The sequence below is a fragment of the Babylonia areolata genome, chromosome 20 (assembly GCF_041734735.1).
Source record: "Babylonia areolata isolate BAREFJ2019XMU chromosome 20, ASM4173473v1, whole genome shotgun sequence".
In the NCBI taxonomy this organism is placed as follows: domain Eukaryota; kingdom Metazoa; phylum Mollusca; class Gastropoda; order Neogastropoda; family Buccinidae; genus Babylonia; species Babylonia areolata.
Window position 1 is genome coordinate 16652970 of NC_134895.1, and position 12411 is coordinate 16665380.

Consider the following 12411-nt stretch of genomic DNA (forward strand, 5'->3'; position numbering starts at 1 on the left):
GTCTCTCTGTCTCTGACTCTCTCTCTCTCTCTTTCTCTCTCTCTCTGTCTCGTTGTTACCCCCCCCCCCCCCACCCACCCCTTATCAAAAGACCTTTCAAGGTAATGAAAATAAAGTATCAAAGTGTCAAAATCTCGCTCTGTGTCTCTGTCTCTGTCTCTCGCTCTCTCTGTCTCTGTCTCTCTCTCTCTCTCTCTCTCTCTCTCTCTCTCAGTCTCTCTCATATGCGCGTTTACCATGGCGACTGTGCTGAGATTCACCAAAGATCGTGGGAACTATCCTTACCCTTTCCATTTGTCATTTCCCTCCCCACGACCCTTTATTATCATTAGGGATTTCCCCCACCCCCCACCCCCCACCCCCCTTTTTTTTCAATGGCACTCAGAATAATAATTCCTCCAGAACTCATTTTCCTCGCTCCCCCCCCCCCCCCTCCCCCTCATCTCTCACGCACCGCCCTCCGCCCCTTCCCCCCCTCTCACCCCTTAAAAAAAAAAAAAAAAAAAAAAAAGCGAGAGTGCGCGACGGGAGATAACTCTGGCTGACAGTGATGGATGAGGAAGGGCTCGGGGAAGACCACGTGACCAACGACACGCCACAAAGCCGCTGGGCACGTGGCCGGAAAACGCGCTGCCTTCATTTTAAAGGGAGAGGATAAAAGAGAGGGTAGGGGGAAAAAAAGAGGTAGAGAGAGGGTGGGGGAGGCAGTGGTGGGGGTGGGTTGGTGGGGGTGGGGGGAGTATGACAATTACAGCGCGTAGTGGAGCGAGAGGACTGTCACAAGGATTAGAACTAATGCTCTTCTGGCCCTGGCCCGTTCGCAGCCCCCACCCAAGCACTCCCCCCCCCCCCCCCCCACCCTCCCCCTTGCCCCCCGCCCCCACACACAACCCCTTAGCCCTCCTCCCGTCCTTCCCCCTCCCCTCCACACACACACACACACACACACACATCTCCCCCACCCCCACCCCCACCCATCCCTGGCACACGATGCATTTGTAGTCAAGGAGACAGGAGCGCGGTTAGTGTTGTGGAGGGGGAGGGAGGTGGAAGTGGAGGTGGAGGGGGTGCGGGAGAGAGGACTGAAGGTGGGGTGGGGTGGGGAGGACGAAGGTGGAGGTGAGGTGGGCGGATGTTTATCAGAGTGAATTTGTGATAATAATTAGCGGGATTTAAAAAAACAAAAAAAACAAACAAAACAAAACAAACAAAAAAAACGAACTTATATAATGCCATACATTGTGATCAGATGCGCATTATATTTTATACATTCTTTCTTATCGCGCGTGCGCTGTGTGTGTGTGTGTGTGTGTGTGTGTGTGTGTGTGTGTGTGTGTGTGTGTGTGTGTGTGTGTGTGTGTTCTTCTACTTAGTAGTAGTAATAGTAGTAGTAGCAGCAGAAGTAGTAGTATTGTTGTTGATGTTGTTATAAATACGATTATCATTTCTTTCCATCACTATAATTATTGTTACTATTGTTATTATTCTTATCAGTAGTAGCAGCAACAGCAGCAGCAGCAACAGTAGTAGCAGTAGCAGTAGCAGTAGCAGCAGTGTCCATGGAAGATCCTCAGACCATGGTCAAGCAATCTTCGTCAGGGTCAGCTGGGCCATGGAGTTAGACATGGAAGGAAGGGACCTTTCCCAAGCCTTCCATATCTCCAACGGGGTGAAACAAGGCTGCGTTCTGCTCCCCCACCCCCTCCCCCCTCACACCTCCCTGTTCATCAACATGATGCTGGAACAAGCCACTCACAGGGGACCCGGATGAAGCTGAATGGGGTGGGGTGGGGGTGGGGGTGGGGGTCTACATCCGCTTCCGTAATATCAGGACGTGAACCTCTCTGAACTTGCGTCAACTGTAAGCCCATACCATGACATCAGGGAGAGTTTGCAGACCCACTTTCGTCTGATTGTCGTGGAGGTTCCCAGGCAGGTTTTTTGTTGTTGTTTTTTTGTTTGTTTGTTGTTGTTGTTTTGTTTTGTTTTGTTTTTTTTTGGGGGGGGGGTTCTTTTTAGCGAGAACCGTGTGAGCATGCACGTCTCTGCTTTCTGCTTGTTTGCTTTTTTCCAGGTCACCAAAAAAAAAGCTAAAATTTCGTCATGGAAATCGCTGTTCTGACGAAAGGATTTTGAACATTGCAATATATCGCTTCATGTTTTTGAGAGGCTACTGACCTGTTTGGTATTGAGCTTGACGATTACTGAAAAGTCCACCCCCAAACCCGCCCAAACACACTGCAAGCGTGGAACCCACTAAGCTTCTCCACTGAGCAGACGAAAGTGAACACCGCCCATCACGTTTGCTACCTCATCGGGAGCATCATCTCAACTGATGCCAGGTTTAACTCTCTCCATACGAACGGCGAAAGAGACGACGTTAACAGCGTTTCACCCCAATTACCATCATCAAAATATTGCAAGCGGAAGGCTCTTATACTGAAGAGGTGAATGTTGACAAAGAATACCACAATTCTGACGACGGAAGCTAAAGGTTGGGTCATTCAGACACCCACTGGACATCCGAAGGGTCTGTGTAGAGGAGAAGAGAGGACTGGCCGTACTGAGTGAGTTAAGTGGACAACAAACTGGACAAGGCCACCAGTGCCTCTGCTTCGGTACGTCTCACAAGAGGGTTGGGAACAACAATTCTTTCATATCACATGCTGTTTCCTATCCCAAATACTTTATCTTTGTGACTAAAAATTTGTAACGCGCTTCGTCAGACTGTGAGTGCATGCGTATGTAACTATATAATTGTGTACCTGTCAAAGAGTGGATTTCCTATGCAGAATTTTGCCAGATGACAACCCTTATGTTGCTCCATTGCGCCAAGTGTGTGCTGCACACGGGATCTCGGCTTATCATCTCATCCGAATGACGTGTGCTAAGGTTGTTGTTTTTTTTGTTGTTTTTTTTTTCCCAGTCAAACTTGGGAGAAAGGACGGGAGCGGGAAGCGAACACAGACCCTCCCGGACGCTGTATTGGCAAATGAGCGTCTTAACCATTCTGCCACCTTCCTCAGACCTTCGACCTTTGATGTTAAGAACTAGTAGTCTATTATAATTATGCAGGAAGTTCCGTCAGGAATCGATTTGATCTTTACCCCCTTGGCCCCTTCCATCTCTCAGTGTGTGTGTGTGTGTGTGTGTGTGTGTGTGTGTGTTCGCGTGCGTACGTATGTGATTTGGAAATGATTTCTATATGCCAGTTAACCAAACTGAAAAGACACTCAACAACACACTACTACTCTCAATTTCTTGCTAAAAGTTCAGGCAAGCATGCGGGAGCATGTATGGTATAAGAGCCCCTGACAGAAAAGAGAAGGAACGCGCAGACTCAATCACAATGCCTAATTATGCGAGGAATTGTACACAGAGACCTGTCTAAAAAGGCAGTGTGACCTGATTTGCATAGCGTGCAGTTGTCGCGCGTGGCTGGCGCGTGGCTACACGATGGTGGGGGGGGGGGGGGGGGGGGTTGGGGTTGGGGTTGGGGGCGGGGGGGGAGACGTCGGGGTGGGGTAGGGATGTATCGGTGGTAGGCTTGCGGAGGGTTTAGTTGGAGTTGGAAAAGGAAGAAAAGGAGAAAGAAGGAGAGGGAGGGGGTTTGAGAGGGGGTAGGGGTTTGGGCGGGGGGGGGGGGGGGGGGGGGGGGGGGTAAGCAGGTGGACGTATCTGGTTGGGAGTTTTATATTGTGACCCCTCAGTACAGCGAATGATTCCAAACACTCCCGTCATAATTATTATTGAGGTGAGTGAGCTCAGTGTCTATTATTATTATAATAACTGACACTCGTCTTTGTAACGAAGATACATGCAAGAAACAAATTATCAACAACAAAACAACAACAACAACAACATCAACAACAACAAAATCGAGCTTAGTTACTTATACAACACTTTACTTTTTATACGCATTCTACCATGTGTCGAGATATCAGGTACATTTATAAATGGAACTTTATGATGTGTGAAATCACACACACACACACACACACACACACACACACACACACACACACACACACACACACACAAGCAGAAAAAAAAAGAAAAAAATCTTTCTACCTAACAAAAACCCAAAAGACAAGAAAACAAAACACAAAACAAAATCATAGTGTTCACAGTTTAGAGGACCCCGTTTCGGCATAGTGGGGGTATCCCTGGGAAAGGCACATTACTCCGAGTTTTCGAGCTTCCTCGCTCTAAGCAGGTGTGAAAGGGCACCTGCATAAGTGACAGAAAGAGAGGACTGGGCCCCGCCTGCCTATCCTGTGCCGACCGAGCCGAGGACACGAACCCACTGCCCCAAGGTGTATTGTTTGCCAAACAACGCGCTTCAATTGTGATCGCAAAACAAAAAAACAACAAACATGTTACGGTATAATATTATTGTCTATGTCGAAGAACAAGACGCTGGATATATGTAGTTTTACAACAGTCTAACTGAGGTACTACAAACGCTATTTTGACAGAGATAGTTAAAGTGATAAGAAACTCCAGGGAGAGTTTCAGTTTCAGTAGCTCAAGGAGGCGTCACTGCGTTCGGACAAATCCATATACGCTACACCACATCTGCCAAGCAGATGCCTGAGAGAGAGCTGGACAATACAACAATACAAGGTCTTCAGAGAGGAACCCCCCCACCCCCCCCCCCCACCCCCCCCCCCCCCACCCCCCCGGCCCCACCCCCAACACACACACTCCCCTCAGTCAAGTGTTTTGGCACTTAAGAGATAGTTAAAAAAAAAAGTGGTGATTCAAGTCAATGCTACAGCATCCTTGAACTACATACATGGGCATGCGACAGGTCTCAAAACAGCCAGCAAACTCCGACCCGATTTCAACCGAGAACAACAACAACATGACTTGATAATATGGAACAAGTCATTACATTACTGATACAGTGATAGAATAGAACTCCAAGCTGAGGTCAAACGACATAATCCATGCAGTTGACCCCGTCCGTCCCTTCCCTCACTATAAAATGGAACAACCTGATCTGTGTCATGAAATGAGGTCAGTGGTGATCGATGGCTGACTGACATCGTAAGCCCAAGTCGGTCAGGTCAGTGCAGTGGGATCGATACTGTTAACAGTGTCTGCTGACCGAACATTGCGCAGTGGGGAGGGCAAGGGAGAGGGGGTGGGGGGAGTGGAATGTGTGTGTGTGTGTGTGTGTGTGTGTGTGTGTGTGTGTGTGTGTGTGTGTGTTTATTTTTAGATAACTGTCATCCAACAGTCCGTCATTTTTCACCACCACCATCGATTACGTAAGCACAGACCCCCCGACACTATGTCAGTTACCGGGGCTTTTTATTTTACCTTAATGTCAACCATGTGGGCGAAATTTCATCCAGGAAGAAGAAGGTTTTGTTTGTCTAATTTTAGATTGTTTGTTATCTGCCACCCCCAACCCATCTCTCCATCTCTCATTTCATTTCTCTGTCTCTGTCTCTGTTTCTCTCTCTCTGTATCTCTGTCTGTCTCTGTCTGTCTCTGTCTCTCTCTCTCACTCTCTCTCTCTCTATTGATAGTGATATTAAACTATCCTGCGTCTATGGATAGTGATATTAGTAGTGATGGTTGTAGTCATCGTAATATTAGTTGCAATTGTCGTAGGTGGATTTGGTGAATTTCGGTTGTTTGTTTCCTATAATAGATACTGATGACATTATTTCTCTTCTTCCCCTTCTCTCTCTCTCTCTTTCTTTCTGTATTTCTCTCTTTCACGTCCTCTCTCTCACGCTACTAACCACCTATCAATCTCCCTCTGTGTGTGTGTGTGTGTGTGTGTGTGTGTGTGTGTGTGTGCGTGCGTGTGTGTGTGTGCGTGCGTGCGTGTGTGCGTGCGTGCGTGCGTGAGTGTGTGTGTGTGTGTGTGTGTGTGTGTGTGTGTGTGTGTGTGTTCTTCATCCTGATTATCGAATTATCATCTGTCTTTCTGCACGAAGATTTTTTCTCTCTCTCTTTCCCCAGCTCTCCATCAGATATGTGTGTGCTGTTGTTATTGACGTAGATCAGCAAAGAGCTGATTGGAAGATTAAGCCAATCCTTGAATGAAAAACGTTTGGAGTTCTGAGTTCTGAGTTCTGAGTTCTCTTCTCTGTCTCTGTCTCTCTCCCTCTCTCTCTTTCTCTCTCTGAGTTCCTGTTTCCTCCTATCTGTCTGTCTGTCTGTCTCTCTGTCTGTGCCTCCGTGTCTGTCTCTCTCTCTCTCTCCCCTCTCCCTCCCTCACTCTCTCTCTATCTCTGAATTCCTGTTTCTTCCTCTCTGTGTGTTTGTCTCTCCCCCCCCCCCCACCTTCTTCTACTCATCCTCCTCCTTCCCGTTCTTCTTCCTCTTCCTCTTCATCATCATTTTCTTCTTCTTCTTCTTCTCCCCGTCATTAATGAGGGATGGGTGAACGAACACACACATTGACTGATGTGACAACAGAGCCTATAGTGTGTGTGTGTGTGTGTGTGTGTGTGTGTGTGTGTGTGCGCGCGTGTATGTGTGTGTGTGCGCGTGCGTGTAAGTATGTGTGTGCGTGCATGCGTATTTGTGTCTCTGAGTGTGTGTGCGTGCATGTGTGTTTGTGTCTCTGAGTGTGTGTGTGTGTGTGTGTGTGTGTGTGTGTGTGTGTGTGTGTGTGTGTGTTGTGTGAAGAAGACAGACAAGGAAGGAATGACAGGGAAAGAGGGATGGAGAGAAAGTGAGAGAGAGAGTGAGAGAGAGGGAGAGAAAGAGTAGAGAGAAGAATGAATGATCAACACAAACACACAGAGAAGGAGCGAGAGAGACAGAAAGAAAGAAATGACGAATGAGTGACAGAACGAGGGTGAGAGAGAGAGAGAGGCAGACAGAGAAAGAGACAGAGAGACAGAGACAGAAACAGAGAGACAGAGAGAGACAGAGAATGACTGAACGCGAGCGATAGAGTTTGGGAGATAGAGGGGGATGTGTGTGAGAGAGAGAGAGAGAGAGAGAGAGAGAGAGAGAGAGACAGACAGACAGACAGACAGACAGACAGACAGACAGACAGAGCTTTCAGGTAGAGTTCAGTAAAGGAACACACAGTCTGAAACAAAAGTGTTGAGAACGGGTTTCATACAGACAGACGTACAGACAGGCAGACTCCCCAAATGATCTCAGCTATGGACGGACGGATGGACGGACGGACAGACAGCCAGCCGCCAAAACACGCGAGCGCTCCACTCTGGGCACGCGAACGTGTCCTAGTTTCCCTCCCCCAGTCTGGCCCGCCTCACGGCCCCTCGCTCGCTCTAAATCGAGCTAGCTCTAAAAGCTGCGCGCGTGAGTCATAAGAAGGCGGGGCTAAAGCGGCGGGAGGGGCCAAAGTGACTGCCCGCGCGCGGCGGCTATGTCACCAACATCACCAAGCAAGCGGCTGTGATTGGTCCCAGGCTGTTCGGGTTCAAGGTTTCTGGCACGAGACGTTCGTGATTGGTTGTGGCAATCTGTACCCTGGGGGGACTCGCCGCCTGTATATAAACTGGGGCACGCGCTCGACTCGCTCATAGTTTGGATCAGCTGTTGTAGAAAGTTGCAAGTATCAGAAAATTTTTTAAAAATGATGGAAGTGAGTAGTCAGAGTGCGCCCTTGTTTGTGTCTTTGGACGGTATCACCATGGGGCCTTCTTCGATGTTGTGTTCAGACAGTACGACAGGCACGCAGGATCTTTACGAGCCACTGAGCCCGCTCAGCCCAGACTTCAGTCTGAACATGAGGGCCGATATTTCATGGCAGGCGAGTTCGCCTGAAGAAGATCGGATCGACGGCTACCAGGACAATGTGCAGTTCATTTCTTCAACGAAAGTTGAATGTGATCTGGAATTCTACAGATCCTTAGCAGTGGGGTCGCACGAAGCGGTGATTCAACACCGGGACTACATCGAAAACAAATTCGACGCCGGATTGTATCCGCTGCCGACCAAAGGATGTGTGGACCCCACCAGTGAAACGCCGTATTCAGACATTGCCAAACCAAAGAAGAAGGGAAAAGCAGGCTGCGTGAAGAGGCCCATGAACGCGTTCATGGGCTTTGCACAGGGGGAGAGGCAGACTTTCATGTCTGTGAAGTCCACCATGGACAATGCCGCCATTTCCAAGCACTTGGGGTGTGTCTGGAAATTGTTGGGGGAAAAGATAAAAACCCCCTTCAAGGAATATGCGGCGCTGCTGAAAGAGCTCCACAAGGCCGAATTCCCAGACTATAAATACCGCCCCCAGAAAAAGAAAAGTGCTGCAGCACCATCCTCATCCCCTTCAGCCACATCCTCCTCAAGAAAAGCCTCCAACCCCAGAGGCAGGGCCCGCAAAGCTAAACCTTATGACAGGCAGCCAGATCAGGTCAGTGGAGTTTTCTTGTTTTCTTCTGTCGAATATTCATATCGAAATGTACATGATCAGCTATAGCCTGTGTTTATAATCTAGTGTAGATAATGTCGAGCGTGCGTAAGACGAACCACAGCATCTTGCTATGTGGCAATGTTTCCCGAAATGCTATAGAGTTTGTTTTATGTTGTTTCCAGTTTCAAACGAATATCTGGCGCTGTGACACAAAGCACGACTTTACGTCCCTTGCACGTTGTTAATTGTTGTCATTGAGATAAGTAGGGCAGTGGGCGTGTGAATGGGGGGCGAACATCCATTGGCTGTAGCCAGTCACGTGGCTTCTCGCTGGATTTCATGAATGGATGACCCACACGCTGCGTGGGAACTTTGCCCACTATATTCCCACGCTGTTCTGTCCACGGAACATCGCGGGTCAAGATTGGTATCGATTGCGCTTGTCATGTTATAGGAAAAGTGGAACATATAGGATATTAGTATATCTTTATCCATGTTTGTCAGTCTGTTATGTCTACTTTCAGTGCTCTCTCTCTCTCTCTCTCTCTCTCTCTCTCTCTCTCTCTCTCTCTCTCTCTCTCTCTCTCTCGCTGAGATCACTGGGTACCTGTAGGTCATGTCAAGGCTGAGGCATGGGTAGGAGGTACTCTCAGTATTAACATGTTGTTGTTGTTTTGTCAGGTGTTAGGGTAAATCTGTCACATCTGGACTGTCACTTCCTCAAAGCCTTTGATTCGGTTTCATGCGGATTGTTTGGTTTTCCTTGCAAAGCAGCCTGAAGTTTATTGTACCGTGGAGAGTAAACAGACATGTCGTTTGAAACGCTGTCTTGTTCTCTGTTTGTCAGTTGTGACTTGATACGCTCACGCGCAGTGACTTTGGTAGCAGGCTTCTGCATGTACAATAGTTAATACCCCCGCCGTTTATTAGACAGCCATTCTCTTGTGGGTGCATGTTTTTTTTGGAAAGGTGGGTAGGGTGGGGTGGTGGTTCCTTGGGGGTGGAGGTGCACGGGGATGTACATGCTGGGTATGTTCACGATTTCATAACTGAACCCACCGATCGCTGAAATGGGATTCCGGGATCTTGATGTGCTGATCTGATCTCCAGCGTATACATGAACACGTGTGAAGGGGATGGTGGTATACCACTAGCAGGAGTCGGGGCGTCTGTTAGTGTTTCAACACAGCCTTGGTTAACTTGTGTCTTCTTCGCTTGTTGTGTAGACGGTCTTGGTTAACATATCTCATCAGTTCACCTGTTGTGTAGACAGTCTTGGCTAACGTGTCTCCATCACTTGCTGTGTTGAACTTGACGAAGACATCCGAGTGATGTGTGTGAACACCTCCTGAAAGAGAACCGTGCTGTGTGTGTGTGCAGGACGTGGCCAGCCCTGACTGTAACTCCCAGACAGCAGCCATGGTGGCCTTGAGGGGGATGGACATAGCAGCAGCAGCAGCTACAGACCTCCAGCTGTCGGGATCCATGACGCACGCCCCACTGGGAGTCCCCAGCCCGCAGCAGCAGGAGTTGGTCCTGAGGATGGACTTCAGCCCGTCCTCCATTAAGCAGGAACCGGTTGCCTTGTCGCCCGAGGCACCACAAGCCCACAGCCCGGCTGCTGCCCATCAGGCGCCGGTCGTCCGTGCTGCCACGGTGCCCAGCCCGACCACCCCGGTGATGCAAGACCCCTCCCCGCCCCCGGCGGTTCCGGGATCTGTGGTGGGGGTGGTTGGTGTGGTTGGGGTGGCGGTATCTGACCTGCAGGACCCCAGCCCGTCGTCCTCCCACGTGCTACCGGGGCCCGTCCTGGCTGTGGACTCGTGGCGGTCGTCGCTTCTGGACGGTCTGCCGCTCCCCAACAGCGCCGTCAACAGTGACGCGACGGACATGCTGCCCTTCCCCATCCAGCTGGACAGTGAGAGCACCATCCACCTGGACGGATTTGAGCAGCTCCTGCAGGAGCCAGGGTTCCTGGACACCTTGGAGCTGAAGGAGGAGGAGTTGGACACGTACTTGTAGTCATTGTGGTCTTCTTTTTTTTAATTTTAATTTTTTTTTTTTTTTAAACATAAACTTCTTCACATTTGTTGGCGCAGTGATGCTGGCAGTCGGATGAATGTGTGTGAGAGAGAGAGAGAGAGAGAGAGAGAGAGAGAGAGAGAGAGAGAGAGAAATTCCTCGCTGCCTTTTTGACTTAAAACTGTTTTTTGAACGGACCAGGACATGATGTCCTATTGAACTGTTGTGTCTGCGGCTAAGCAGCCACTTTTTTTTCCTTGCTCTGACTTTCGTACTGGAAAAAAAAACAAACTAAGTCTGGAACTGAGTGTATCTGTGTGTGCTCGCGAGCTCAAACTATTGGGAAACCTGGCTCAAAAAAAAAAAAAAGTGCGTGTTTGTGCATAAATGTATGCTGTGAGCGCAAATCTCATGGACCTCATCTCTTGTGTTGGGCTGCATCTCATGGACACCACCTGATCATATGAACGAATTGTGAGATCTGACGAGCGAAGCGGTGGCTGTTCTGGCATTGAGGAGTATATATAAATAAAGCAAAGAGTGTTGGATACTACATTTTTTTTTTTTTATTTGGTTTGTTGTGAAACTGATTGAAGCGCTGGTTCGTTTTTCTCTCAGTATTGTACAGTTGCATAAAGTGTGATGATGACTGATGATATAGGTCATGATTGTGATTCACGTTGTGAGGGCATATGTGTGTGTGTGTGTGTGTGTGTGTGTGTGAGTGTGTGTGAATGCTTGCATGTGTGCAAGAGCAGTGTGTGTTCGTCTTTCCGGGTGCACTGGTAAAACGCATTGGTAATATATGTTTGTGCTGGAATGCCCACTCGCACATTAAGTACAAGCAGTTGTCAGGTTTCTCCTCAAACATGAGATATGATAAGACCATTTCCCCACCCACGCCCCCCCACCCATGATTACCGACCGTACCCCAGTCCAAACTAGCCGCTAAGCCCTCTGTGCGTAGGGCTCGCCACTTCAACGGCAGGAGGCTCGCCGCATCCCTGCAGTCTTATCTTCCTGTATTGCTGGTCTAACTGATGTCTGGCCAGTCGATAGCATGCAAAGCCGCCCCAGTTTCAATCTGACCGAAACAAATTTATACAAAAACATAAACGGTGAACTGCGCGCATCAGCATACATACGCCACCTCCAAATTCAGTTCGCCTGTGTTAGTCATTCATTCAAACACTTCTTATAAAGCTGAGCTGAATGAACAAATTTGGCTACAATTCATAGACTTGTAACCCCCCCTCCTACTCCCCCCCACCACCACTTAGCCCCCACCCCCACCCCCACCCCTAGCCCCCGGCCCCCCCCGACAGCCATCCTCATACGCACGAGTTACAGCACTGCAGGCAGTGTAAGTGACAGGACCAAGTCCAATTTGTAATAACGGTACCGTCGGGGATTCTACTGAACCGTATTCCAGAGTACCAGACTTCCCCACGTCTTGCACCAAGGACTAGGTCCCTCTCCATCCTGACAGCCTCTGAAAATGATGCCAGTGCAGAGAACTGCCCCCAGCCAGGTGTCTGCTCTCTAGTGTCGGGTGGGGTAGGGTGGGGTGGGGTGGGGGGGGGGGGAATCCCTTGGAATTTTTCGCCTGTCTTTAGTGAGCCTATTTTCCCGCTCGTTCCTACAGTGACGAGTATTTCCCCACATCAACGAGCACCCTCCCCACCTCTCCTCCTAGAAAATGCCTTCTTGGGCATTCTGCTACCCGTTGGGACGTCTTTTCTGCAAGCTAGTGTGCTTGCTACACAGCTGCTTGTACGATATTGGATTGTGATATTCTGCGCACACAACAAGTTTACTAATGTTTGTTTTTTTTTTCTTTAGGAATATTCTTGTCTTTGCCTGTGTAATGAACAAAGTGTACAAGAAAGTGCCTGGTGGTGTTTGTGGGTGAGCGGCCTGTTGTGCTCAGTGGCTTTTTTGGGAAAGCAAGAACAGATGCTTGCTCAGTGGCTTTGGGAGGAGCGGGGGGGGGGGACAACCTTTGGACAGAAGCTGGTCTGTGAGTGTGG

The 12411-nt window shown here is 49.1% G+C and overlaps 1 protein-coding gene across 1 annotated transcript; it reads left to right on the forward strand.

The window, feature by feature from the left end:
- Positions 1 to 7550: 7550 nt before the first annotated feature.
- Positions 7551 to 11586, forward strand: LOC143294960 (uncharacterized). Its single transcript, XM_076606482.1, has 2 exons — positions 7551 to 8359; positions 9740 to 11586. Exons 1-2 carry the CDS (start codon positions 7580 to 7582, stop codon positions 10379 to 10381), a joined length of 1422 nt encoding a protein of 473 aa, XP_076462597.1. The 5' UTR covers positions 7551 to 7579; the 3' UTR covers positions 10382 to 11586.
- The last annotated feature ends 825 nt before the right edge of the window (positions 11587 to 12411 follow it).